This window comes from Zosterops lateralis (assembly GCF_965231275.1).
Source record: "Zosterops lateralis genome assembly, chromosome: 6".
Classification (NCBI taxonomy): Eukaryota; Metazoa; Chordata; class Aves; order Passeriformes; family Zosteropidae; genus Zosterops; species Zosterops lateralis.
Window position 1 is genome coordinate 9,779,476 of NC_139761.1, and position 27,575 is coordinate 9,807,050.

The 27,575-nt window shown below is 41.7% G+C and overlaps 3 protein-coding genes across 8 annotated transcripts in view; 2 read left to right on the forward strand and 1 right to left on the reverse strand.

The window, feature by feature from the left end:
* PPP1R13B (protein phosphatase 1 regulatory subunit 13B) overlaps positions 1 to 3,905 on the forward strand; it is a 69,636-nt gene extending 65,731 nt beyond the window's left edge. For all 6 annotated transcript variants that reach the window (XM_083863260.1, XM_083863261.1, XM_083863262.1 and 3 more), the window contains 3 exons: positions 364 to 530; positions 1,305 to 1,504; positions 2,365 to 3,905. In XM_083863260.1, the coding sequence (XP_083719386.1) occupies positions 364 to 530; positions 1,305 to 1,504; positions 2,365 to 2,406 (409 nt within the window). In that variant the 3' untranslated portion in view covers positions 2,407 to 3,905. The remainder of the gene's footprint in view (positions 1 to 363; positions 531 to 1,304; positions 1,505 to 2,364) is intronic.
* Positions 3,906 to 4,209: 304 nt separating this feature from the next.
* Positions 4,210 to 17,133, reverse strand: ZFYVE21 (zinc finger FYVE-type containing 21). Its single transcript, XM_083863274.1, has 7 exons — positions 16,987 to 17,133; positions 11,928 to 11,978; positions 10,487 to 10,655; positions 8,672 to 8,747; positions 8,216 to 8,307; positions 5,768 to 5,910; positions 4,210 to 4,975 (listed from the first exon to the last, which is right to left on the reverse strand). The coding sequence occupies exons 1-7, from the start codon at positions 17,107 to 17,109 to the stop codon at positions 4,940 to 4,942; spliced, it is 690 nt and encodes a 229-aa protein (XP_083719400.1). The 5' UTR covers positions 17,110 to 17,133; the 3' UTR covers positions 4,210 to 4,939.
* A 690-nt stretch (positions 17,134 to 17,823) lies between these two features.
* XRCC3 (X-ray repair cross complementing 3) lies at positions 17,824 to 27,094 on the forward strand (the record flags this gene model as incomplete). Its single annotated transcript, XM_083864239.1, has 8 exons — positions 17,824 to 17,887; positions 19,313 to 19,425; positions 19,779 to 19,916; positions 20,820 to 21,032; positions 23,547 to 23,701; positions 24,510 to 24,722; positions 25,771 to 25,817; positions 26,872 to 27,094. Exons 2-8 carry the CDS (start codon positions 19,371 to 19,373, stop codon positions 27,092 to 27,094), a joined length of 1,044 nt encoding a protein of 347 aa, XP_083720365.1. The 5' UTR covers positions 17,824 to 17,887; positions 19,313 to 19,370.
* Between the last annotated feature and the right edge of the window lie 481 nt (positions 27,095 to 27,575).

Below are 27,575 nucleotides of genomic sequence, written 5' to 3' on the forward strand. Positions count from 1 at the left end.
GAAGAATCTCACTTTATGGGTAGCTGTAGCATTCCTGAAGTCTTTGAGGAGGAATGTGAACCCTCACCTTTGTTTTACCTTTCAGGTTTCCTTGTATTGGAAAAGACTCTTTTACACCCAACAGTTTTGTAAGCTATGAAAATTATTAGTTTTGCTATCAGCCGGTTCATAATGCTTGGCTTTACTGGAGTCAGGTAAATCCTGAAATCCACCCTTGCTGCTTGACAGGTTTTAGACAATGCATAAACATACTATAAAGAAGAAATTCCTTTTAAACCAGACAGGCTCTACATGGCAAGATTAAAATTAGGATTCATAGAAGCTTCTTTTTTTACATGTACATTTTTTTTTGCTTTATTTCAGGACACCCTTGCATTGTGCAGCTTCTTGCAATAGTGTTCATCTCTGTAAACTACTGGTTGAATCTGGGGCAGCTATTTTTGCCTCAACTATAAGTGATATAGAAACTGCTGCAGACAAGTGTGAGGAGATGGAAGAAGGTTATATTCAGTGTTCCCAATTTTTGTATGGTAAGCTGTGACACCAACTCTTTTCTAAGATTCATCCTGATTTGTCCCTCTTATCTGTTTGGAACATCTGCTTAGGCCCCAGACTGGATGATATAGCCCATCATGTCCCTGTGCTTTCGAAGTGCTAAAACCAGAATCACCTTTTCACTGTGATGTTGGTATTAGTCCTTCTGGGTTTTGAATTACTTCACAGACTCCTTCAAATGTTAAGATTTTTAAAGTTTTAATTTGGCTTAATTTCAAGGAATGCTTCTACAGGGAAGTTTTGACCCTAATAGTGAGTTGTCAAGTATTTTGACAGAGAGGCTCCTAACTTCCAGATGCACAAATTTCTAGCAGATCACACAAAGAAATATACTTTATGAATAATTAACTTATGGAAGGTGCTTAGTTATTAAAATACATTTTGAAAGAAAAGCACTTCAGTGGAGCAAATTTTTAATTTCCATCAGAGGATTTAAGCTTCATTAAAGCTCTGTCAGATCTGACATTGTGTGAGTTCTGAAAGCCCCAATTGTCCCTGTCCAAGGCCTGCTGGGGGAAGCAGTTTCAACTGCATGTATAATAAAAGAGAAAAAACTCATTCTCTAAACTATTCTGTAAGATTTTGTTTTATTATGCAGTTAAATTTCTGACAGCATTTCATCACGGAAATGTTATTAACAGGATGAAATGAAATGTTATTAACAGGAGATTAATATTTGGGCCACCGTGTCAATAGTAAAAATCTGAGAGGAAAAAAGAGGCTATTTTACCATCTGGTGTTGTTAACAGGAGTGCAGGAGAAGCTGGGAGTGATGAATAAAGGGGTGGTGTATGCTCTGTGGGACTATGAAGCCCAGAACAATGACGAGCTGTCATTCCACGAGGGCGATGCCATCACTATCCTGAGGCGCAAGGACGACAATGAAACGGAGTGGTGGTGGGCCCGTCTCAATGACAAGGAAGGCTATGTGCCTAAAAACCTCCTTGGGGTAAGTTCTGTCACCCTCTCCCTTCTATTTTTCACATGCAGCTGAAGTAGGGAACAGAAGATGGATCTTCAGTCAGAATCCCTCTGTGCACCATCCACAGCACTATGAAGTGGTGTAAAGCAGATTATCCTTATTCTCTCTGGCCTCTGTGCCATTGTAAACAAATAGGATAGGCTGCTGTTAGGAGATTGGTGCTGCTTGTCATTGAGCAAGTTAGTATATTTAATATAGTTTGTGTTTTAATAAGATTTTCTCCCCCTCTTGGCTAAAATATAGAGCCCTTATGGAAAGCATGATGGCTCTATTAGGCAGCTTGAAACGTTGGTTCAGAAAGTTCTTTGGGAAGGTTTTTAATACCTGGCACAAGATAAGAACATAGGTGTGTGTGAGTTTAAAACAGGAAAGAGCCTTGATGATGACAAATGTGGGCACATCATTTATGCTGCTCAGGCAGATGGAACTCTGTCAGGGGAGGCCAGGAATGTAAGGTGACTAAGTAGAGAGCTACTGAGGACAAAATGCATAGGAGAACCTTACAGAGCAGGAAATAACCTCTCTGGAGTGCTCAACAGGGAATTTTTGTACTTATGTAAAAGCATCCTTTGTCCGTTCTGGATCTTGAGCTAAATGCACCATGTCATTTTCAGAGCAGCCATGTTGCTGCCATTGGCAGGAGTAAATCAGCCCTTTTCCTCCAGCTTCTTGTTTTCAGGACTTGCCTAACACCCCCAAGCTTACAAAAAACTCACCCCCTAAAACACTTCATCACCCAGTTCTGCCTAATAAGTACCCCTTAGTTATAAATTATTTAAGTTGGTATTAACCATGCAAAGCCTAATACTGTTGTTCTGTTTTTTTAGTTATATCCACGAATAAAACCTCGACAGCGAACCCTTGCTTGAATTCAGTTGTACGACAGTGCAGTACCACGCTGGTAACTGGAAACTTAGAACATACACTGGAGCCATCATTTTTGATCATTTCACACAGAGATATAAAACTATGATACTTAGTTTTAATGGTGCTTTCTCTCATTAAATGGACAGCATCCACGATTTCCGAGACCTGCAGTTTGTAAGTGAGGACCGTTTCTGTGTGACCCAGCACTGAGGAGGACAGCCACGCCTCCACCACCGACAGTGTTGTGCCAACTCTCGTCTGCCGCAGTGTTTCCAGTCAGAGTTCCGTGGTAGGAGCTTCCTTGTGTCCCGTGTTCAGAGGTGTCATTTGCGGAGTGCAGATGCGCTGTCCGGTTTGCTCCAACCCACCCCCCACAGCAACTGTCCCCTGTCAGCATTTGGGGTATTTCTGTTCCATACCAGTGAATGTTGAGTTCTCATTACTCATCAGCTCTTTGGGTTCTAGGACATGAGATCTTCACCTGTTACATGCATAATTAAGTAGTTACCAAAGCTTGGTGAAGGCTGGGATTTTAGGTGGCGACATGCTGAACACTTAAATCCTAGTCTGGACAACCCCAACGAAAAGCTTTACCTAGTCTAGCATCTTGCATTATTTGCATTTAGAATCAAGCTAGAGAACTAACAAAACCAACAGTATTTGTACACTTCTCAAAGTCCCTACACAATATTTCACTTGGTGTTTTATTTTCTTCTTATTCAGCCTACAGCACTGGTGTTACCTCTACGAATGTAAAGGTTCCCCTACTAACCCCCCGAGCTCGTCCAGCCTGGACACAACAGTTAGTACTGAAGTTGCAGCAGCTTAAGGGATTTGTATGTTTGCAGGGATGAAAGTGCAATAGTTGAAAAGGGTAAGAGTCTGGTAAAGGTTATACTGTGTCACCTGAAGTCTGCCTGAGTCAGTCTAGAAGAAAATATGAAGGACTGGATAGAAGTAGAAAGAGGGTTGTGTAGATGCCAAGTCGAGGAGAAGAAAGAAACAAGGTTTAGAGAAGGATTTAAGAAAGGCAATAGCTTATTTGAGGATAGTTTCTGTGGTTCTTGGCAGCCTACAACTGCTGCCAAGGCAAGTTATGCAATAACCTGTTCCATTACATGGTAGTTTCAAGCAAAAAAGAAAAACCCCACAAACAGGCACTTCACTGGAATTTTAATTGTACATGATTTTATATACCAAAAGTATATTTTGAATTTCCCATTATAAGTTTTAGCCATATTTCTTGTAATTTTCTCACACTTAACAGTATGCAATTTGATTAACTCTTCATGTACAAGTTCTGTGTATAATTTATATATCCATTTCTGCAGTGCTGTAACTTGCTTTTACCACAGGTCAGCATTAACTGTATATATTGTGGTGAAAAGTGAAAGGGTATTATTGTTGAAGAATTTGCTACATGAATGTGATGATTTCAAGAGCCTATGATACACTAATTCAGAGAACATGTAAATGTGCACAATAAAGTACTGCTAAGGCATGGCTGTGTTCTCTCCACTCTCTTTATAAAGGTCTCAACAGCAGATGTGGCTTTGGTCAGAGGCTGCATGAAAACACTAACTGCAGCTTGCCAAGGTTAAAGCTGTCAACTCACCTTTCCTCCTTTTCCTCCTTCAGCTTCACCGAAGATGTGCTTGCACACCAGTATCCCAGTATTCCAAATGGGACAAATTGCCTTAGAACTAAAATTAATGTTTTCTTTTAAAAAAGAGAAAAATTTCAGAGTTCAGGTATCATGGTGGCCATTACTAAAGAAGTTGTATATTACAAAATTAAACAGCACCTCTTTTTTTAAATAAGTGAATTAATTTATTCGTATTTGTACATTAAATTGTATACAATTTCAGGTAGCATTACAGTTAGATTAACAAAAGCTAGTTACCAAAAAAGAAAATACAAAACTAAAAATTATTCTGGAAGCTTATTACAGAAGTGAAGTTTCAAGGTCAAGTTCATATAAGTCAAATTTCATGGTATTTGGTGAAATATTTAGATGTTTAAAATGAAATGTTTAAAAAACCCACGTGATTTCTATAAAATCATATCTAAGGCAGATTTTTTTTTGTACATTGATTTTAAACATTTGGATAGAGGGAAAAACCTGAGATCTATATCCAAAAGCTATTCTCTGCAGAAGAGACATACACATTTGTTTGCTTCCTGTAGCAAACAGTATATATAATGGTTACTATAAAAGTTGTGCTGTACATTAGCTGTAGTGCAGGTCACTTTCATATTAAGTGCCAGTAAAGGCTTAACAAAATATACAAAGTCTTAAAAGGTGAGGCTGTTTAAAGCATTAACTGTATACATATTGCACACTACCGTGAATACTCATGGTTCAAAAAAATACTCACATTGCATTTGCCAGTTCTTACATAATGAACCACACTGGAATGAGAGAGACTCAAGAACAGCAAATATTTCCAGCTGTCAAATCAGCACAAAGTGAGAGGCAGGTCTGTGGAGGCTGGTGTGTCTGTGTGTGCCCTCAGGAGGCCACTTCTGCAGTTCTCACTGGTCCCGAGACTCGTAGAGAAGTTTTGTTGCCTAAAAGAAAGAGAAAATGTCACTGTTAATTGAAGTTTCACTTGCAGACACCTTACCTGCTTCCTACCTCTCCAAAAACTTACTTTAAAGCCAGGGCTTTAAATTCTTCCTCTATTTTCCTCCATCTGAGGCATGTATCAGCATTCAGGAAGTGCTAAATGCACTTGCATGGTGATAGAACTTCTGAGCACAGAAGAGTAATAGCTGGGGTAGGGGCACCTGGGCAGTTCTAAAATGGCAATAAAGCAGCAAAGAGCCACAAACCTACCCATACACATTATAAATTACAGTTGACTGATTTGAATGTGGCTTTGGGTTTTTTCCCCCCTAACTCTGACTTAGGAAATATGAATCTTCAGTTTCACTACCCATGCAGGGCCTCACACCAAAAGATTAAAGTCTTCTATTTCCAAAAATCAACAACTTCTTTGAACCTTCGTAAAGTAGTAAAAATAATCAGCTGAACTTAGGTTCAAAAGAGTATTTCAGAGTGCACATTCTTCAGCCAGTAACAAAATCCAAGGAAGTCTAAAGCCAAAATCTTAGTTCTTTTCATCTAATAATATATATAAGATCTTGGGAAACCCTTCAAAGTGCATAAACTCTTCAGCAGAAAGCTAAAGTCATGTTCATTGCACCTGGCTATAGCGTCTGTTTTCTAAGCAACAACGCCCTGAAGTCCTTAATAAAAAAATAATAGAAATACTCCTGAGGCTGAATGCTCTCTGTGGTGCTGCTAAACACCCCATGTGATGATTTTCTTCAGCCCTAAGTTCTGGCTGCTTTACTTACCTTATGCATGGCTGCCAGCCAGGCTGCTGACAGCTTCTTGTTACAGCTGAAGTCTTCACCAGCAGTAAACTTCATCTGTGTCACCTCCTCCGACCCTGGTACCTTGTACTGCAGGATCATCCCTATGGCACGAGTGTTGCCTCCTAAAAAGAGAAGTAACATCTGGAACAGCAGCAGCTTTTATCAACTAAATAACGTTTTCCATCTCGTGAGCATGTTTGGAGCAACATGCTCATTGCTCAGTTCAGAGCACAAGCAGCTGCAGGATGTGAGGAGCTCATGAGCACAGCTCATAGTGCAGTGGAAGCTGCAGCCTCACATGGTTTCATTCTCTCTGCCAAGCACCAAGGCAGAACCTGCATCAGCCATCAGGTAAAGCCACACACCTGGAACACCCTCATGATTTATTATCACCATGTTAAGACACTGATACCACAGTTTCATACAGAAGCCTGCAGTCTGTAGGCTTAGGGTCTGATTAGACTGATGGCAAAGCAGGGTCCTGCTGGATGGAGTCTGGCACAGCAGAGAGCAGTCCCTCCAACCCTGATGATGCTTTCATAAGGCGAACAGCTGGCAACATTATTGACTTCCTAAAGGAAACTGCTACCAGAGATGCCACTCTGACAACAGTGCAGTAAGTGAGGTGTTTGTGTCTCTCTTAGGCTGCAGAGATGAAGATAAACCAAAGCAAAAATACAGACATTAAATAAGAACTTTTAGAATGACACATTACTGTCATTACTTCCTGCAGCAGTGGAGCATAAACTAAGCCCTAGGAACAGCACCAGCATACACAGGACACTTCTTACAAAGCTCTTTTTAAAAATGTGTCTGCCCAAAAGGGCTCCTGGAGGCTGTTACTGCAATATCTGAGGAGCCAAAACAAATCACAATCAAAGCCAAACTCAATCTAGTTAGTGCTGTTAATGCACCTAACTCAATCAGAAGCCCATAGCAGGGTTTATAAAAGAGCTATTTTCTACTCTCCTAGGATAAATGGAAATTCAACTTCATCAACTGCTTCTCTGCACCTACTAGTCAGAATAATGGATTAAGGATCTATATATAAGACCCTGAAAGATAAACCAGTGGAAATCACACCCCTACAGCCTTGACCAGTTTGCCCATGTCTGGCATTACTAAGACAGAACACAGCTTGCAAAACAAAGAGGCCTCCCTTTTAAAGTTGTGTAAAAACAAGCCATTAATTACCAGTTTCACTGCAAAGCCTTTCCAGACAGCACACAGGGAGTATATTCATTTCTAGTATGCCAAATTCAGCAACCTGCTGAAGCAGGTGATCTCTAACACTGTGTACTACTGCAGATACCATCTCTCATCTTCCCTTCTCCCAGCATGGACAGCAGCACTTTGGTCTAAACCAGGCCTGAGTGCCTTAGTTCTCCTCCAGAGTGTTACAAAACATTCACTCTTGGTTTATTAAACAGACACATGGGAAGGAACAGATACATGTCAGACTTGAAAATAACTCAAGTTGAACAGCAATTATGGATCAAGCAAATAATCAGCACTGCAAAGAAGAAAGAGGTGAGGGGGTCATGACATGCTTGGGTGAGTCATGCTGAAAGGCACTGCAGATACCTTCAGTAACAGGCGGGCTCTCCAGAAGGCTGGTGTAAGTGTGAATATCTTTTTCTACCATCAAGAAGGAAGGCAGGCAGAAAAGAGATAAAGCAGTCAGAAGAGTAGTGAACAAGGGATTAAAAGAGCATTAAGTGACTCAGCAATACACCTGGGTGATTTGAATACCAAGGTAAGTTTATTGGAGTTAACATGCTGTACTGACTGAATAATGCACAGATGGGTTGTGCAATTAGAAAAACCCAGCAGTGACAGAAGTGTTGATAAAGAACAATTATTGAAATTCCTGACCTTGTTTGTTCTCATTTCAGTCAAATCTTATTCAGGTTCATCCTGAAATACTCTAAAATCTGGTAAGAGATGGGGCAGTAAGTGGCTGCACTCCAATTTAGATGTTACCAGTTCCATTTGGCCACCCCTTCATCTTGAATGAAATTAAGAAATCGTAGTTTCATTATTTACTCCCCCTCCCCTATTTCATTCTGTTAACAGGGTTTGTACCAGTCAAGGCAAAATCCCAGCAGGATTCTGAAATGTCAGCTGCCAAAGACTAACAATTCCCTTCTATGAGCTCTTAAATCAGTAAACATTTGTATACACCCAAGAGAACAGAAGATGACAACCCTTGCTCAGGTTTATTGAGAGGTTCTCCCACATCAAGGCTGATGGGGAACTTCTCAATCTTGTTCCCTCAAATTCCAGCAGCCACATGGGACTGAGATCTATTCTGAGAGCAGCTGTAACCAACACAGTTACACACTGAGTGCACTGTCTAGCTCAGTAAGTGCAGCTTCACTTTTTTTTTTCCTTAATTGTTCATTTATATTAAAAAGAAAAATTTACCTCCAGGAGTAAATCCCTCTGTAAGTATCTGAACAGTTGAAATCTGTACAATTTCAATTTCATAATGGCTGTCTCCATCCAAAACCAGGTACCTACATAATAGAAGAAAAAGGGTTTTTTCAATTTTTTTTTCTACAATCTCTCAGTGACACTTTTTTCTACAATCTCTCAGTGACATTCTTTATGTGTTCTTTGGGGTGAGAGGGATAGAAATCAACCAGAAAATGTTACTTTTCATTGAAATTACACCCTTCCAAGGCATTCTGATCCATGCTGTTAGTAAATTCAAACAAACATTGCAGTATTGTTAGATCTGTCCTTTCAATCTGATTACCCTCTCCCAATATCCCTCAGGGCATGTTACTCTTACATTTTTTTAGGTTATTATGTAATAATAGAGCTGTAAGTACAACAATGCTATAGTTTACAAGTGCCATTTCTATCAATCTTTCTCACCTCTGGTTGTTGGAAAGTCGACAAACCATGAGCTCAGATTTATCAGATGTTCCCAGAGTTACAAAGAATGTAGCACCTGGAAAGAAATGTTTTAGTACTTTAATACAGAATTCAAGAAGCAACATTCAAGTATCAGAAAGAATAGCTAACTTTTACTAATAGCTAACTGAACTTTTACTAATACACTGAATTGAGTGAAATAAGATAATAACTGAAATGTTAATTAACATCAGCAAAACACTCAAGTATAAAAAGCTGATCTCTAATTATCATGTTCTGACTTACAGGACCTTTCACACCTGCTATGCAATTTCTCCCATGTGTAGAAATGCAGATGATATCCAACAGGAATCTTTTAAAAATGAGAAGAGATTTGGAGGTGGCAAAGACAGGCAATTAAAGACCCTCTGTGGTCACTGTAACACAAATGATTGTTTCTGTATTAAAAAACAACAATTTAATAGCAGGATGTGACCTTCTGTTCTACCCTTAAGAAACTGTAAAGACATCTCTTTTTCATTACTGAAGGCTGGCTCAATCTTACTGTGAGGTCAATGAACTTCAGCCTTCATGTTGTGTTTCTTCCCCCTCAAAACTGCTTTGGCATGGGGAAAGTCACTGTTGCTACACTGGAGAAGTGACTCACAACTCCAGGCAGCCTTACACACCCGACCCCTTTATTTCCTCCATGCCTCATGCTCCCTGTATTACCCAATCCCAACACTGCTGGCCTGGGAAATGAAGAAAATAACATCCAGCCCCGCCAAATGGTCTGCAATCCATCTCCATAACCTGAACCATGCAGGCCTGGAGTTTCACCTCATTACTTCCCAGTTCACCCAGGCTCACTGAGCCCCAGCACAGACCCTGTGCTGCTGAAATGACACAGCAACAGCAGCACCAAGGCTGCAGAAGGACATTACAGCACAAGGACATCACAGGCACCATCACAGTCTCTCTGACCACAACCTGCGGCTCTACAGCACGTCAGGAACAACTTCAGAACATGAAGGCAAACGGGACAAGCTTTAAAAAAAAAGTCTTCAGTTTAAAAGATGTAATTTAAAAACTTGTTTACGCCCTCATGGCAAGGCAGAGTGAAGAATGATTTATGTGCTACAGGATGAGCACACTCCCTTCTGAACGCAGGATCTCCTCAGGAACATCCATGCCCATCACATGTGGAGCTTGGCTAACCCATTATGCACACTGGCATCATGCTGAGAAATCATCAAAAGGCACTGAAGGATCACAGAATATTTTAAAAACTGAAATTTCAGCTTTCTTAATTGGAACATGAATTACAGTACTGTGTGAAGGTTTAAACCTATGGAAAATTGAGTACTGATGATGAACTGCCATCAACCACAGCTGTAGGCCACAGGCAAGATCAAAGCTCTCAGATGAAGCTTGAAACAAGCGCTGTATCTTGTTCGAAAATATTAAAATATTCTCTAAGGTATTTTTCATCCTTATTTAATGTAACAGGAATGTGACTAAAAGATGCATTATTTCAAGGAAAACGCCAACTGCACACACATCTGTTCTCACAGGTATTAAAAATCTGTCTTTAGTTAAATCCCTCTTTGTAAAGACCAAGAAGCACAAACTGAGAGGTGTAAACATTGACTAAGAAGCCTGACCTCTCCCTAAACAAACCAGCAGCACAGAATTATTAACCGAAAAACAAGAGGCGCGACAAAGAGGAGACAAAACCGCCGCTTGCCAGACGAGAGGCATCGCTCTTGCTGCTCATCAGAATTTGAACAAATACAGATGAGGCAGAAGCAGCACCTCTGGGCATGCAGTGCTTACCATTCATGAGCACTTTGAGCTGTTTGTCGTAGAACTCCGTCTCCTTCTGCGAGACCAGGGCGCACTCAGCGCACTGGCGCACGGGGTCCACGAAGCACATGCGGGGCAGAGGCACTTTTTTACTGCAGCACTTGTCACAGAAACACTTCCCACACCTTCGGCAGTGGTGCTGAGCACGAGAGAACAGTCATTTATTTATGAAGGAAACTGGCAGGGCATGATTTGATAAGGTGTGAAACAAGCTGAGGGACAGGCAGAGGAAACTGACTGCTACAGTGGCAGACAGGAATCTCTGAAGGTTGGACACAAAGGACTGAGTGTGGCATGAACAGCAGCACTCTAAGCCTTTGCTGGCACTCTGTAAAGATGCTTCTGAGACAGAAAAGACAGGAAAGGGCTCCTCTGGCATCCAGTAAATCCTCCACCTCCCTGTCAATAAAAACTCATGAGAAGAGTAGTTTCCAGGTCCCTTCCCATTTCTGAGAAAAGATCTAGGAGAACTTCAACTGAAGTTTCTATTCTTCTTCAACTGAAAATACTATTCTTCTCTTTTAAAATTTATTCTCAGGTTTCTCCCAAAGAAAAAACATAAGAATCTTCATACTTTGAACCTACAGCTCTTCCTTTTATCAGAAGTATCAGGCAGCACAGCACAAACCCAGGGATGTTGCAAAACCAGAATGAGTATTGCAGGGTGTTTCACAGCCCCTAAATCTGCAACAGTGGCCTGTGCTCCAGATCACTGCCAGGGTGTGACAGTGCCAGCAGATCTTCCTGATGCAAGTTTTCATGACAGAACAAGTACTCCCAGGCAAGCAGGAACTAACCTGTGGCTCAAAGCAAAGTCTGACACAAGGAACTGATAACACTGCAGTTCTGGTCAGTGTTAGGCTTTCCTTCCAAATGTTTTGCAAAATTCTTTGGAGTACTATTTCCCAGGGCTACCTCCCATTGCTTCCCACAGCTAACACAAGGGGAAACCAGCAGCTGGTCATCTGGTATAACATATGAGTATGTCTGGTTTAAAAATTCGCCTTCCCTCTCCCTCCAAACAATTAAATTAAAAAACATGAACAAGTCACACTTTCACATCTTTCTTCACTTTCATAAGCCTGTACTAACAAAGTGTCAGTGTAATTATACAAAGGAATGATATTCCCTCCTAAAATCACTGCTGGCCTTCTTTGGGAAGGTGTTTGCAGAATTCTCCATGTCATATTCTGCACACCAGTCTGCATTCCACGGTGACCTCTTACCATTATTAAACATAATTTAGTGTTTTCTCTTCATTCAGTGAGCCTAATTATGTAGTTTACACTTTCTACTTTAATTAGAATTTCTCTCTCCCAAACTCAAGATGAATCCTGGTTTACTTTTCAAAAGATGTCCATTTTAGTATTTTGCAACACTTACTGCTTCATAATTCATTGATTTGTCTTACCTTTCTAGTTATGAAGTCGAATTTTGTATCACACTGCATACATCTTGGGCACTAGAAAACAGTACAAATTAAGATTAGTCTACAATTTTTTTAAACCTTTAATTCTACCACCATATACGAAGAATGAGCTTTATATTATCCCCCATAAATAAACACCTCCAACAAATTTCCATCCTTTATCTTTTCATCATGGATAGCCTTAATTTAATCCTGATGTAGCAAAATAATATCATCTCCATTTGCAAGACAAAAAAAAAAAAAAAAAAAAAAAAAAAAAAAAATAAAGCTGCCAAACTTTCCCCTAATGAATAGTTTATCCTGCCAGCAGGCAAAACTACATCTCAGAATTACTTATCAGTCTTGATAATGTCTGGCTATCCAGACAGTCCTACAGTCCAGAGTCAACTGTTTTTCTGGAAGTTGTCCTCACTCTACTCTACTACGCTGCTCTGCTGACTAGCCAAAACATTGTTTACACAGTTTAATGCTCTCAATACTCACACATTCTTGAAACATGCTAAGAGATACTTGGTTTTCTTCCAAGCCACCAAGACCTAATGTTTATTCCAGCTACAAAAAGTCACTTCCTGAAATATCTCTCTCCTTTAACAAACTTACACCCACACACTCCTTTCAAAAAAATGACAGAAAAAAAATTGAAGGAGTTTCTCCCATGCAAATAAATAGAGTTGAAGGGGTGACAGCTTTGACTGTGTTAACAACCAGAAGTGGTCAGTGACTGCTGGACAACCAAAATTTTCTGTATAAAAAAATCACCTACCAAAGGGCTGATACCCAGCCCTTAGGGCACTGGAGTTTCAACAAAACTTCACATATTTTTATCCACCATATCAAACCCCAGTGTCTGAGGCTTACAAGGCAATTCTTGCTGTATTTACTTGCACATATTAATGCAAAATTATGACTGACAGCTCAGTCAGGAGAACATGGTTAGATTCTGTACTTTTATAACTCTAGAAACTGAAACTCCTCAAACCAGACTATCTCAGATTACAGCAGAATGTCCTCTTAAATACATGCCCTAAGCTGAGCAGGTGCTATTTGCTAATCATCCTTTGCCTTTAATTAATATATTTCAATACTTAACCCTTTTTCTTCCATAAACCCCCTCAGGTTACAACAGCTTCTATTAAGGGACTTTTGCTCCAGCAGATACTTAATCAGTGTCAGAAGCCAAGAAAACATTACAGCAGCTAAATTAAAAATTCTCCAGAAATATTTCACGTCCTTTTGAAGTGTAAGCTGGTTACTAATTGGCAATAGTTTACATGAAAGGCTCTGCTGTCTAAACAGACGTTTAACACATTAGACAGTAATGGCAGCCACTGTAGTGGAATGTAATCACCTGCTCGCAGAATTTGTTACAACAAGCTGTTTCTAAATCCCACACAAAAGAGCACTAGAAGTGCTCCTGAATTGTTTTAAATAACACTGAACTAAGGCATCCAAACACATTTTTTCACAATGGTTGCAGAAAAGGTTATTTCAACACTCACTGATAGATAACGTTCAGCATGAAGCAATTTCAGCACACATCAGGTCTCACCTCTGTAACAAGTAGAACTCTACAGCTCATGTTCTACTCTACCTTGATGTTTTAATTTTTGACATGTAGTTTAATAGCTTGCCTGGGAGCTGGATCTGGCAATAATTTTGGTATGCCTTGAATTTACCTGGGTTCTAATTCATTTTCTTAATGAAAATATTTGGGAGTTTTCTGGTTGGGTTTTGGTAGTGGTGCAGGTTTTTTTTAGTTGGCCTGGACTGGGTTTTTAGGGGGGTTGGAGTTTAGGGGGTTTTGGGGTTTTTTTAATTGGTTTTTGCCAAAATGCAGAAAGCACAAGTCACAAGCTAGAGAGGAAAAAAATAAAATCAAACCCAAAGTCTTCTAAATATTGTCCTACACAGATTTCATGCAGAATGCTATGCTGAACACGAAAGTGTTTTTTAGGAAGGAACAAAATTATTCATCCTATTATTTAACATAAACTATAGAAAAAAAATTCTGAACTCCAGACCCATGATGATAGCCCTAAAGAACAGTCCTAAATAAATCACAAGTCAAGTTACACATGGTAGCTGGCATTGCAAAATGGGATTTTCCTAGGAAAATGTTCTGACACAACCAAGCTTAAGACACTGTTCCTTCAAGGTATTTCTGCTTTAAGTAGCCAGAACCAAGTGAACCATTTGCATAATGTCAACTTTTGCTTTGCCTGGGACAAGATATTTACTGAGAACATCTTGAAAGGTGAATTCTTCCTATTCATCCGTACACTGACATAATTAGAGAGTGACAAGTAGTGAATTAAGCTTTATTGCTTGGACGGGTTTTATCACAGAGAAGGAAGCACAATGTCCAAGTTACTTCTCCTGTCTTCAAACAAAAAAGATGTGAAGCAAGAAATGAAATAAGAATTCATGTCACAAGTACACTCGTTTCATGTGCAGTCAACCACCAATACCAGTATCAGATTGCTTCGTCTAGCAAGAGGAAAATGGAAGAACTTCCAACAGCTGCTGGATCTTGGCACTAATTTAAAAATACAAAGAGCTGGTTCACTGCAAACTTCTCATGGGTTTGCTCAAGTGTGATAAATTATTTCTATAATCCTACAGATCCAGAGGTGAGAATCCCATTGATGGACAGGAATCTATGGTTACATTTAGTTACATCCTTTATTTGCATAAATAATAAGAGTGATTCAAACAGTGATGCACAGGAACACCTGGCTGAGCTCCTTAACACAGCAAACCTTTGCAAAGGAGAAAGTTCAGGAAACCCCAGCGGGAACACACCTGGCCAAAGCAGCTGAGGCCAGAGGGGGAAAGGCAGGATGCAAACACGGGGCAGACAGAGCTCCCGGTGCTCTCTGACACTGCCTGGGGCGGGATTTTGCCAGGAGTCCCCTCCGAGGGCCTGAGGCAAAGAGGAGCCAGCTAAGGAAAGCTCAGTCCCATCCTGCAGCCCAGGGAACCCTCCCAGCACATCTGTCAGCTCCTCTGCAGCACACGGTGTTCCTCAGCCACGGAAACATCTGGCACACAGCTGGAGACCACGAGGTTTGGCCACCTCTGCAGGCAAACTGACACACTTCACTCAATTTCTAGTCCAAGGTTTCCTTAACAGAAAAATCATCAATTAAGCTCTGCTGGTGATCAACAAAGAAATTCTGAGTCAGGCAAGGCACATGCAGAGACCAACATTTTGAGCCCTGTCTCGAGTGTAATGATGCTCAGCACAGACTTTCACAAATCCCCCTCAACTCATTACCTGTATTACAAATAAGATCACCAAAAGTAAAGTTTTCAATAGTCCTCCTTCAGCCTTGCATTTCAAATTCCTCATAGTAACTGGTGTTTTAAGACTGTATAATCTTGTGACATAAAAAATTAAAAAATGAATTATATTTCAGTGCTGTATAAGTTGCACAAAACTACCTACTGCCATAATTATTAGGTGGCCTTAATTTAAAAAAAAATAAGCCAGCTGACTCCTCTTGCAAAAGAAAAATAAAGCTCCTGGATTTGTGAGCAGTACTGGCTGCACAGCAAAAGCCAATGGATTTGAAAAGCCAGATCAGCATTTGCTAAGAGCACTCAAGGGCTTGTCTTGGACAGAGACACTTCAGTTTTAATTATGTCTGACATGGTAACAAGTATAAGCATTCTCAACTAATTCATTGCCCAGGTAACTCTGTCTCTTTAAATTTAATTGTTCTTAACAAAAATATGGAATTTACTGGCTTCCCTGTGTATCACACACCTGCTTTATTTAAGGAAAAAGTTTGCAACATATTTGGCAATTGTTTAACAAAGGGCTGTCAGAACTCTAAAGTACTTCCAGAAATCCAGTAAAATAACTAGCCACAAAATAACAATTTATATTTTTAATCTTGCATTAACAAATGCATTTTAAATATTTACCTCTATCACACTTCCTCTCAAATAGCAAATACCACTGAGCACATTCAGCCACAATTCAACAGCCTCAGCCTAGAGACCAGCAGACTACAGGGGAAAAGCTGAATTTTAAAGAGAATACCTACAATAGATCTGTAATATAATATTCAAACTAACAACACACATCAGGCTGATGTATCTAAAATATACAGAACATTCCCACTAGATGCTGCAGCAGATCGCCTACTCAGAACGAGCGGAATACTCACTTTAAAAAAAAATAAAAAAAAAAAAAAAAAAAAAAAAAAAAAAAAAAAAAAAAAAAAAAAAAAAAAAAGTTGTTTTGGGCAAACCTTCAAGTGAGTTACCACTCCCACCCTTTACAGCAACAGAGATCGGCCTGAGCTGCACAAACTGTGCTGGCAGAACGAGTCTCCAGAATTATTGTTATTATTTTACTCAGAACTTTCTGTCTCAAGAGATGCCAGGAAAAAAAAAATGTTATTCTTCACTGCCAACCCAGGGAGGACTCGGTGTTCCCACCAAGCACGTCCGGATCTGCCACAGAACAGCTTAAATTCACATCGCCTCATCTAAAACCTAAATCTTCATTCCGGTCACATTTAAATGCACTGGCGTGTGTCCACACCGCCCAAGGCCGGCAATAAATAAATAAATCAACAATGGATTCTATGTTGTGTGTGCATCTGGCTGCAGCGACCGGCAACAAATAACCCTCATCATACGAAATTAAAAATATCACCGTCACGTTATTTGATAAGCACGTAAAGGCAAAGTTGACTGAAAACAGACTGAGTTGTTCAGTGAGTGTTTAACACCAGGAGCCAGAAGGGCCGTTCCAACTCACCCTCACTGCTTTAATAATTTATGCAATTACTTTTAGACCTACACGACCCCCAGAACCACCTTTACAAGCATTTAAAGCCACGCTGCAGGGCTCGCTACACTCCCAATCACCGAATCGCCCGCAGATTTCCGCGGCGGGGCCTCACAGCCCTGAGGGACGAGTGACAGCCCCGGCCCCGCGTCCTTTAACCCAGTAACCTGAGGGGGATAAAAAACCGAGGGGAAAGGGGGGGAAAGGGGGGCGCGGCGCCCCTGCCCCCGGCGGTACCTCCTTGTCGGGCACCCAGGGCGGCTCGTCGAGGCCGAAGGGGCTGCGGGCGGCGCGGTGCTCGGGCACCATGCGCAGCCCACTCGGGGACCGCACCAGCTTCTTCGCGTCGCCGCCCGACATCTTCCCCCGCGCGCCGCCGCCGCCGCGGGACGGGCACCGCCCCTGCCCAATGGCCGCGCGGCGCTGCGCGAAGGGCACGGCACACAACCAATGGGAATAGGCGATTCGCCGGACCCCGCCCACTCGATCAGAGCTCGCCAGCCAATCCCATGTCCCTTAGAGTGCTATTCCCGCCTCCTTCGTGCCCCGCAACCCGGAAGCGAAGGGCACGGGTGTCACAGCCGCGTCCCCGAGTTCCAGGAAGCGCCACACCGAGGCGCGGACAGGCGCGAATAGGCGCGGACAGTTGCTGACACGAGGGGCGGCCCCTCAGAGAACCCACGGTCGCTGCCGCAATGCCCCGCCCGGAACTCTGACCCTCCTCAGCCCCGCCGCTCCCGGCCGGCCCAGCGGGAGGGGAAGGAGCGGCGCCCCGCCCCCGCGGCGAGCACCGCCCCGCCATTGGCTGTCCCGCCGGGGCAGTCGCTGAGGGGAGCTTTGATTGGCCTGCGGCGGGCAGGCTGCTCGCTGATTGGCTGCGCAGGCGGCGGGGGATTCGTGACGGGGTGAGGGCCCTGTGGCGGCGCCGCGCTCTGTGTGTCCGACTGTCCGTGTGTCCGGGTGTCTGTGTGTCCACCCCTCGCTCCTCCCGGCCGGTGCCCCTGGCTGCCCCGTGACCCGCTCCCGGGGCTTCGCCCTCCCCTGTGCCTCATCCCTGGAGCGGCTTCCTGCGAGCGGAGAGCGCGCGATGGTTTGGGGCCCTTCGGTCCGGGGCCGTCGTTAATCATGAGTGATTTCAGTAAGTTCCTGAAGTAAAAGTAAGGCTTTAGTAAGGCTTCTAAACCTTCTCAGAACGTTGTTTTAAGTGGGATTTATTCTGTGATTAGCACCCATCACAATCTGTCGTCCCCCCCGTGTTGATAAAGGAATTAATGAAGTCATGTATTCTTATATAACTCCCGGGTGTCTACTGCAATCCTTCATAAAGTTTTCGAGGATAATGCTAAGAACCTCACAGTGCTCTTCTAGGCAGCCGTGGTGCTAAACTGCTGAGTTTTGGATCAAAGTATTGAAAGAGCTGTTTAATGTCGCTGTAAGAAACAAACATATTTTAACAATTTAATATTAAACTTGCTTTCAGCTCATAAATTTGACTATGCAAGGCGTGAATAAACCTGGGTCATCCCAAATTGCTTGTGTTTGAGGCTTTTTTTTTTTTTTTTTTTTTTTTTTTTTTTTTTTTTTTTTTTTAAATTTGAAAATGGAAGCCTCATGTGAAGACAGACAGGGTGGAAACCCATGACTGTCCAGGTCCATTGTGAGCTGCAGCCCAGAGCAAAAGCACTTTGCAGAACTACGGGCAATTAAAACTACCAGCAGTTCTTAACTGCAGCATTACTGGTTGAACTCTTTAATAGAATATATGTCAACAGCCATCAGAGAAGGGCTGGATTACAGAACAGTCAGGGTTGGAAAGGAGCTCTGGAGATCCCCCAGCCCAAGCCCCTGCCCAGGCAGGGTCACCTGGAGCCGGTGACACAGGAATGAGCCCAGCTGGGTTTGGGATGTCTCCAGAGAGGGAAACTCCATGACCTCCCTGGGCAGCTGTTCCAGTGCTCTGCCACCCTCTGTAGAAGAGTTCTTCTTCATCTTGAGGTGAAACTGAAGAGAGTTTGGCACCATCCTCTTGGCACCACCTTTGAGATCTGGATGTGCATTGATGAGATCCCCTCTCTGTCTTCTCTTCTCCAGACTCTCCTCATCAGGGGGATGCTCCAGACCCCTCATCACCCTTGTGGCCTCTGCTGGGCCCTTTCCAGTAGCTCCTGGTCTTTCTTGTACTTGTGGAACTCAGAACTGAAACACAACACCCCAGATGTGACCTCACTAGGGCTGAGTAGAGGGGGAGGATCAGCTCCCTCAGCCTGCTGGCCACACTTTTCCCATTATATATATATATATATTTGATTTATATATATGTGTGTGTGTATATATATGTATATAATATCAATATATAAAATACTATTACTACCACCACCACTAATAATAATAGTAGTAGTAGTAGTAGTAATAGTAATAATAATATACCAGAATAATTGTTACTTCTCTAAGAAAACTGATAAATATATTGTTAAAAATAATAATAATTTTTAAAAAGTCCTGGAATTTTTTTTGACACTGATTTATGCCTTTTTTTTTTTCTTGCCTGTGTCTGTGATAAAAGCCACTTTACTCACAGATAATTACGGGATGTGCTGCTCGTTGCTGTGCTGTGTCAGGAGATGGATTGGGACCAGTTTGACTTGAACCCTAAAACAATTGCTGCCCTGAAAAAAGGTAATTAATTTGCCAGTGTCTCATTAACAGATCTGTCACCACAGATCCTTGACATAATTGTGTGTTTGTGGGTATAAGCAGGCAGATAGACACTAACATTTTAGAACTGTAATTAAGTATTTAATAAAGGAGTTTTTTGAGTAAGTAGAAGTGTTGGGTTTTGCCCATGCTTCAATAATAATTTTCCAAACAATTTTACAGCTTGTGTTGGTGCATTCAAAGTGAGTGTTGCCTGCCCACCATGTAAAAATGCAGCACAGATAAACCTCAAGTAAATGAGAATTAGAAATTGGGAAAACTTTGCTGTGTAAGACAGCCAAAAGTATTAAAAAAAACCCCTCCTCTAATTTCAGCTGACATAAAATCAGTAAAAGAGGTTTTAAACCTCTCTGGAGCAGACTTGCAGAGATTGATGAAGCTCTCCAGTGCAGACATCCAGTGCCTGCTGAGAACAGTCTCTCACACACTGAGGAGGAACAGCATGTGCACAGGTAATGCAGTCAGGGCATAAAGTCTTCTAGATAAAACTCAAAGTAACTGTCACTGGGAGAAAGTACAGATCTGGCTCCTCAATGACACAGTAATGTGGGTTTAGAATGAGAATGGAAGTGTTTTAATTATGCTGGAGTGAATTATTTTACTATCCGAAGGACAGCTCCCCTGGGGTAAATGGAAGTGAATGGTGTCATTTTTCTGAAAGGAGCCTGCTTGAAACAGGACAAAATATTTCTCCAGTCTGAAGCACTTAAATACAGGAACAAAATTTTTCCTTTTTCTTTCACACTCTCTTCCTCTCTCTCACTATTCTCCTTTTGGACTAAGACTACTTGAAAAATTTATATCATATATTAAAAGCTTCATAAACTAATTTGTCATAAACACCTCATTCCAAAAAAGCAGGACCTAATAGCTCCTCCTGTACAAATTCTTAATGACAACTCTGTACTTAAAATCTATTTTCTTGTGATTGCATGTGTCTTCAAGCTTTGACCAGATGCTGCTGTGCTGTTTTATACTCTGCTATAGTTTTGTATTTCCATAATTGCTGTGCTTGAATCTTTGCTGTCAAAACTCTCTCAGAGTGTAACTTTCCTCAGGGACACCTTAGAGGCAGAGACAGGAAAAAAAGAGTTTCGGAGGAGGAAAGAACTCAGTTTAAATTATCAATCTTTGTACAGACATTCAGCAGTAGGTCTGATGGGGGGAGAGAGGTGGGGAAGACCAGGCTAAATTAGGGAAATTCTCCATCAACAAAGAAAGCATCCCTTGTGGGTATAAACCTTGTATACAGCATCTATTTTGTATCATTGTGTTTGGAAAAATAATAAATAAAACTACCTTTTCCTCTTTTTTTTTCCTTTTTAATCATTAAAAAACACTCCCAAACCCTGCAGCACTTCAACTCTACCAAGACAAAGATCATTTCACCTCCCAGCACCAGAAGCTGAGCCTGGGATGTTCAGTGCTAGACAACCTGTTGAAAGGTGGCATTCCTTTAGTGGGAATCACGGAGCTTGCAGGGGAAAGTTCTGCTGGGAAGACTCAGATCAGTTTACAGCTGTGCCTGTGTGTGCAGTATCCTTACAAGTATGGTGGATTAGAGTCTGGTAAGTGCTGAACTCTAAACGTGGACTCATTTCCCATTTGGGGGAATATCCTGTCTTTAGGAACCTCATTAAAGCAGGTGCACATGTTCAGTGCATGTCTAACTTCAGTAGGAAGTCAGTTAGTGGGTAATGTGTCTTTACAGAGAGAAAAGCTTGCTGTGCACGTCCTGCAGCACAAAATAACTTAATTCAAAATCACTGTTGGCTGTTGTTTGCCTGCCTGCCACTCTGGGTTAAACTAAACACACTCTCAAACAATGTAAGAGAAGTGTTGCTGTAATGAGAGCTCACTGACCCCTCAGGTAACCACCTCAGCAGGTAACTTTCTACAAACATCTGGGTATATGGTACATATTCCCTAGCTGAGGATTTCAAATTTCAAAGATTATTTGTTTTGATAACAATAATTGTATTGATTTACAGAGTAAAATTGATGGAAATGTAATTGAAGAAAGGTAACATTGTTTTGTACCTGTGATTTTCCTGGGTTTACCAAAGTATATAGGTTTATTCTCTGATTTGAGTATGGTTTTTTTTTACCCTTCTATCACATTAATCTACCTCCTTTTTTTTTTTTTTTTTTTTTTTTTTATACTGTGCTGCTGTAGAAAGGGAGGAAACCTGTGTCACTTCTGAGAATTCTGGTAGTCTGCCTTAGGTGTGTTTTGCCTGTGACTTTGCTGTCCCTTCCACACAGCACTGGCTTTATCTGGCAGCTCAGTGGCTCCTTGTGGGGAAACTTACTAATTTCTTGAACTATATCCACCCATGTGGAAAGATCATGGACTGTACAAATTAAGATCTTGCTTAGAGGGCTGTGAGTAGCCTGTGGCTTACATTACATGATGTCATTAATCAGAGCAGAAACAATTATATTTTGTTCTGTTCTTTTGTGTGCTGCTGCTAACTGCTGCATGTAGTTTGAATACAAATACATTTTTATCCGTGCTCCAGCACTTCTCCCTGTTTTTGTTGAAATCAAGGAACAGAGGTACAGAAGAAGGTGCCCAACACCCTGTTGGCACTCTCGTGTTGAGCCTCCTGTGGGAAATACAGCAATGAAAGCTTTGGTTAAATGTGAGAAGTTTTATCCTTTAGGAAACTTGAGAAGAACAGGAAAACTTTAGAAACTGTCACAGAACTCTGCACTACCAGTGGAAGGTTTTGCTACTGATTTAAAATGATGGTGCATTGTATTTTTTTACTGCTTAGAAACTTCCCTTCTCGTAAGTGGTGATGTTGAAATACATTTCTTTGAACAGTTACTTCATTAAATTTAGTGCAAGTCTTGTTTGTAATTCTCAGTGCAAGGAGGTTGGCAGCAAAGAAATCCTGAAAGTAAACAAAGGTCTCCTTTGCCTCCAGGATATCTTTCTGCTGTTCTAGGAATGTCAGTTGGGTTCAGTTGTGTGTTGGCTGAATTTATTTTATATGCCCATATTCATAAGTAATATATGAATATAATGGGACAAATTAATATCCATGTTAGAATTCTGAATTAGAAAATTATGTTTGTTACTGATTCTTGGTAACAAACTGGTTTGGTGCATGACAGATTATGATCATAGGAATCAAAATTTGTTCTTTTTGAGGTTGAGGGGTTTTAGTGGGTTTTATTCCTGTTTGGTTGATTTTTTTTTTGTGGTATTCTTTTTTTTTGTCAACAACCAGCATAACATATTTATTGGCCTGAATAACAAATTTGATGAAATTGCTGATTTCTGATTGGGTTTTGTTGGACTTTGTGACTGTTTTGCAATAATTCTGGATCAAAATACAATTATTTAATCAATGGAGCATCAATCTCTAGAAACGCAAATCTGCATCTGGAAGAACCCCAGTGACTATGAAATCTGAAGAAATGGACATTCCATCCTTTTTAAGTAAACAAAGGAGAGGACTAGTGACATCCTGCTTAAGGCAGGTCTGTTTTTCAGAAAGCAGATGATTTCTCTGTGAGCCCAGAATTCATGATAGAGAAATCCCTGTCTTTCAGCATTAAAGCAACATTGTGCAAAAGGCAGTGAGCTTAAATAAGAATGCCATCTGAGAAGGCCAGAATGTTTTAATTAGGAACTGTTGTCTTAACACAAGTTAGCACAGAATTTTTTTAGCATGAAATTCATAGTGCTGTGTTTTGGATTTCTGACCAAACCAGGCAAACTATGCAGTGTCGCTCTGTTTGTGGGTTGGATAAACTGTGATACCTCTGATCCCCAAGGGCAGCTGATCAGGTGCTCCACAGCTGTGCACAGTGAGTGTCACCCAGTGGAGAGTACAAAATCCAGTTGTCCCAGCTGGTGCTGAAAAAGGACCAGGCAACTGCAGGGAAGTCACAGGAGTGGGGGTTTTGTTCATCACTGATTCAGCATGGTTGCAAAATAACCAAACAAACGTGAATTTCCAGGTCTTTATGTGTAGCTTTTAAATGCAGAATGTCTGATATAATTTGTGTGCTTTTAAGAAAACTCTGTAAGGGCCCTGTTGTAACCACAGGTGTTTCCTTGGCTGCAGGAGCTGTCTACATTTGTACAGAAGATGTGTTCCCAAGCAAACGTTTGCAGCAGCTCATAGATCAGCAGCATAAGCTGCGTGCAGATGTTCCAGCTGAAATAATACAGAAGATCAGATTTGGAAACAGTATTTTTGTTGAGCAGGCAGCAGATCTGGTAAGTAGTAGCACAAAGAATATTTCTAAGATTCTTAGTGAATATGGATTTGAGGCAGCATTTTACTGTTAAGGGGTCATTAATGGAAGAGCAGCACAGTCTGTAACTGGTTTGGAACATTTAATGATAATCTTGTGTCCTGAGTGTTTCAGTGAGAACCACTCCTTCCCCAGGTAGGCTGTTCAGCCTAGAGAAGAAAAGGTTGCATGGGGACCTCATAGGAACCTTCCAGTGTCTGAAGGGGCTGCAGGGAAGGTGGAGAGGGGCTCTCTGTCAGGAAATGTAGACAGGACAAGGGTACAGATTGAAAGAGGGGAAATTCAGATATTGGAAAGAAATTCTTTACTGTGAGGGTGCTGAGATACTGGCACAGGTTGCTCAGAGAAACTGTGGCTGCCCCATCCCTGGCAGTGTTTAAGGCCAGGCTGGATGTGGCTCTGAGCAACCTGGTCTGCTGGGAGGTGTCCCTGCCCATGGCAGGGGGATTGGGATTGGATGATTTTTAAGGTCCCTCCCAACCTCTTAACATTATATTACTCTATGAAAACAGGAACAGTTTAGGAGTGTAGTACTACACCCCTGAGATTTTAAAGTATCAGTATCAGACCTGCAGGTAAATTCAGGTTGCAGTTTTTTCTCTTCAGTTTTCCCCTCAGTAGAACCACCAGATGTGGTTACTGGTGAGACTCAGAGATCCACCAGCTGCCTGCACGATTTGAAACTCCTTGAGCTGGTGCTGCAGTGCAGACACTCTTGGTGTCCCAGCAGGGTTCTCTGCCCTGTGTCACTGTCCCTGTGTGTGTGGCAGGACACCTTCCAGCAGTGCATCACCAGGAGGCTGTCCCTGCTGCTGGCTCGGGGCATGGTGCGGCTCGTGGTCATCGACTCCATCGCCGCCCTGTTCCGCTGCGAGTTCGGCGCCGCCCAGGCCGCTCTCAAGGCTCGCTACCTGCAGACCTTTGGGGCACAGCTCCACAGCCTGAGCACCAGGTACAGGACTCCCATCATGTGCATTAACCAGGTATGGCAGCAAATTGCTTCTTACTCTACAGGGACTGCTTAATAAATGGCTGGCGGGTGATGGAGCAATCTGTGTAAATGCAGATTTCATGGTGTTGTATTTACCACCGTCAGCTGACTATTAATCGCTGATGGAAACTGAAGCTTCGTTTAACTGATGTACTTTAGTAAATGTTAACTACTCAAAGTTTATTATTTAAGCTTTTATAGGCTGTTCTCAAAAGGTGTCCACTAAAGCTAACAGAAATAGGTATGTATAGCAACTGCACGGAGCATCAAAGCAAAATAACATAGTTCTTTCTTATCACTGGCATCAAATGCCATTGTCAGCAGGATTGCTCTGGGAGTTCTGCAGGCAGAGTTATATTCCAGGAGACAGTGAAGCACCAGGGACTTTGCTGCATCTCTGTGGAACTCAACATTTTTGTGTAACTGCTGAGATTACTGAGGCACTAAAGTGGCTGCACTGACTTGAGCTGGACCAAAACAAGGCCACAGTGATGCTGGTTACACAGAGTATTCATTTGAGAAAATAAGGCAAGACACTGCTCTTAGTCCGCTCACAAACTGAAGGAACATCTGAATGCCAGAGGTGTAGTATTCACACTCCAAAGTATTCACACATGTGGCCTTGGAAAGGAGTAAGTCAATGTGCAGCCAGGCCACTGAGAAACTTCAGAGGCAGTGAACTCATTGGGAACAGGGCACTTTTGGGACATCTGGGCTTTTGTACTTTTTACCTCCAGCTACAGCACTGGAACAGTTTTGTGAGTGTAGGGAGTTTGTGGTTTGGAGTTTTTTTAACAAATAAAACATCTAGAACTAGTTTAATGTAAGCTGTAGCTTGCTAAGTAGTTCTGACACTGTACACTCAACTTGTCATTCCCAAATCCGTTTTAGTTTGCCTTGAAAGAGTGTTTTCTAACTTGGCTTAATATATGCTCTGGTAACTTGGATTTTCTTGCCTTGGTTCCCTTCCCTGCCCTCCTGCTTGCTAAACACAAACCCAGAAGCCCAGGTCAGCTGCAAACCTTGTTTTTGTGCTTCAGGTGACGGACGCAGTGAGCGAGTCGGAAGCTGCTCAGTGCAGCTGCAGGTGAGTCACCCACACAGTGACAGTGTCATCAAACACAGCAGCACTGAACCACTCTGTTCTGTCACCCCAGGGTAAGCTACGAGGTCATGTGAGGAGCAGTGGGGCATTTACCCAGCAATGCTGGATTTCCTGGAGATCAGCACTAACTCATGCTGTGAAGGGAAAGAAATGTCATATTCACTTACATCATAATCCCTAATCACAAGTTAGCAGGAAAAATTCCCTGGAGTTAATGGCTTGAGTATCTGCTTACACAAGAGTATTTTTGCATCTTGTCTTGTCTCTGATATAACTGAGTGCACATTCAGTCTGCTTAAAAAATATAGCAACCAAACACTAACAGTTGGCTTTGGTAGTGAGCTAAGAAAAAAACCAAAATAATAACTTTTGACACCAAACTATTAACAGGATTTAAATGTATGTATTTGTTGTTTTAATCCTAACTATAACCTTGATTTACTGCATAAGCTGGATGCTACATAAATGGGTGTTTGTGAGAAGTTCACTGCATCCTTCAGATTCTGAAACTGACAAAGAACAAGGATAAGGCTCAATTATAATTTTTGGCCTGGTTATCTTGTAGTTCTTTAACTGGAGAAATTGCACCTTTTCCTGGGGAAAAAAATGTTTTAAACATTGGGTTGAAACTCATATGTACACAGTGTTCTGTTTACCCAACATTTCTAAATATACCTGCAAATGGAGTCCAAGGCCAACAGTTACACACTTCAGATATTAAAAGTTCAACCATTTTTCTTTTGTGGTTTTCCTGTTGCAAGAGAGGCCTGTGCAAAGGGAGGTAGGTATTCCCCCTGGCTGTAGCTGAAAGAATGACAGATGTTCTGTATAGAAACACTTCTCCAGCCGTTTCCTTGCCACAGGGGGAACCTAAGTTTTGTGAGTAAATCCTGTCACCTCTGTCTTCAAAGACCTATAGTATTCAATATAAGTTAGAGAAACATGTAAATTATGTCTTCTAGAGCAGTTTTGTTACCACCGAAGGTATTTCATTTGAAATCCATGCATGCAGAGATGTGTAATACTTTCTTTATAGGGTAGAGGGTAGCAGAGTCACTCCAGCACTTGGAATAACCTGGTCCAACCAGCTGCTGATGAGGCTGATGGTCAGCCGGGTCTCCCTGCCCGGACACTCACCTGGAGCGGCACCACACTGCGCTGGAAGCATGAGGACTTTAAGTGTCATTTTTGCTCCTCATCTCCCTCCATCCTTTTGCTACTATACAGTACAGTTGGAAGGTGTAAAAGGAATAAAATAACTCTTTTACATAGTAAAGTGTCTTGTTCCAAGAATGTACCAGAACTTTGCTTCAGGAAGAATTACCGGTGAAATGCAATTTTTCCTAGATGAGAGAAATTGATGGTCAAGTATATGAACAATGGAATGGGTACATTTAGCCTTGTCTGCATTGTGAAAGATGATCTTTTTACACTTGGATATTCAATTTGTGAGACAAGTGTCCTGAAGGTTTTGAAGGAGAGGGAAAGCTGTGGACAGGTGGAAGCTGCACAGTGCAGTGAGATGTTGCAATCCCCATGATGGGGGAGATCTGATGTCTAATTTAAACAGTATGCTCATCTAGAAACAGCATTTACTGTAGTTTTATATCCTCTGTTTCCAAACCCAACAGGACTTGAAATTCAACCCATTTATGTTGCTTGCTGGTGGTTCTGGGTCTCATGCTGCCAATTAAGGATAGCCATTCTTTGTCACAAAGCAGCAGTCCTATTTTAAAACCA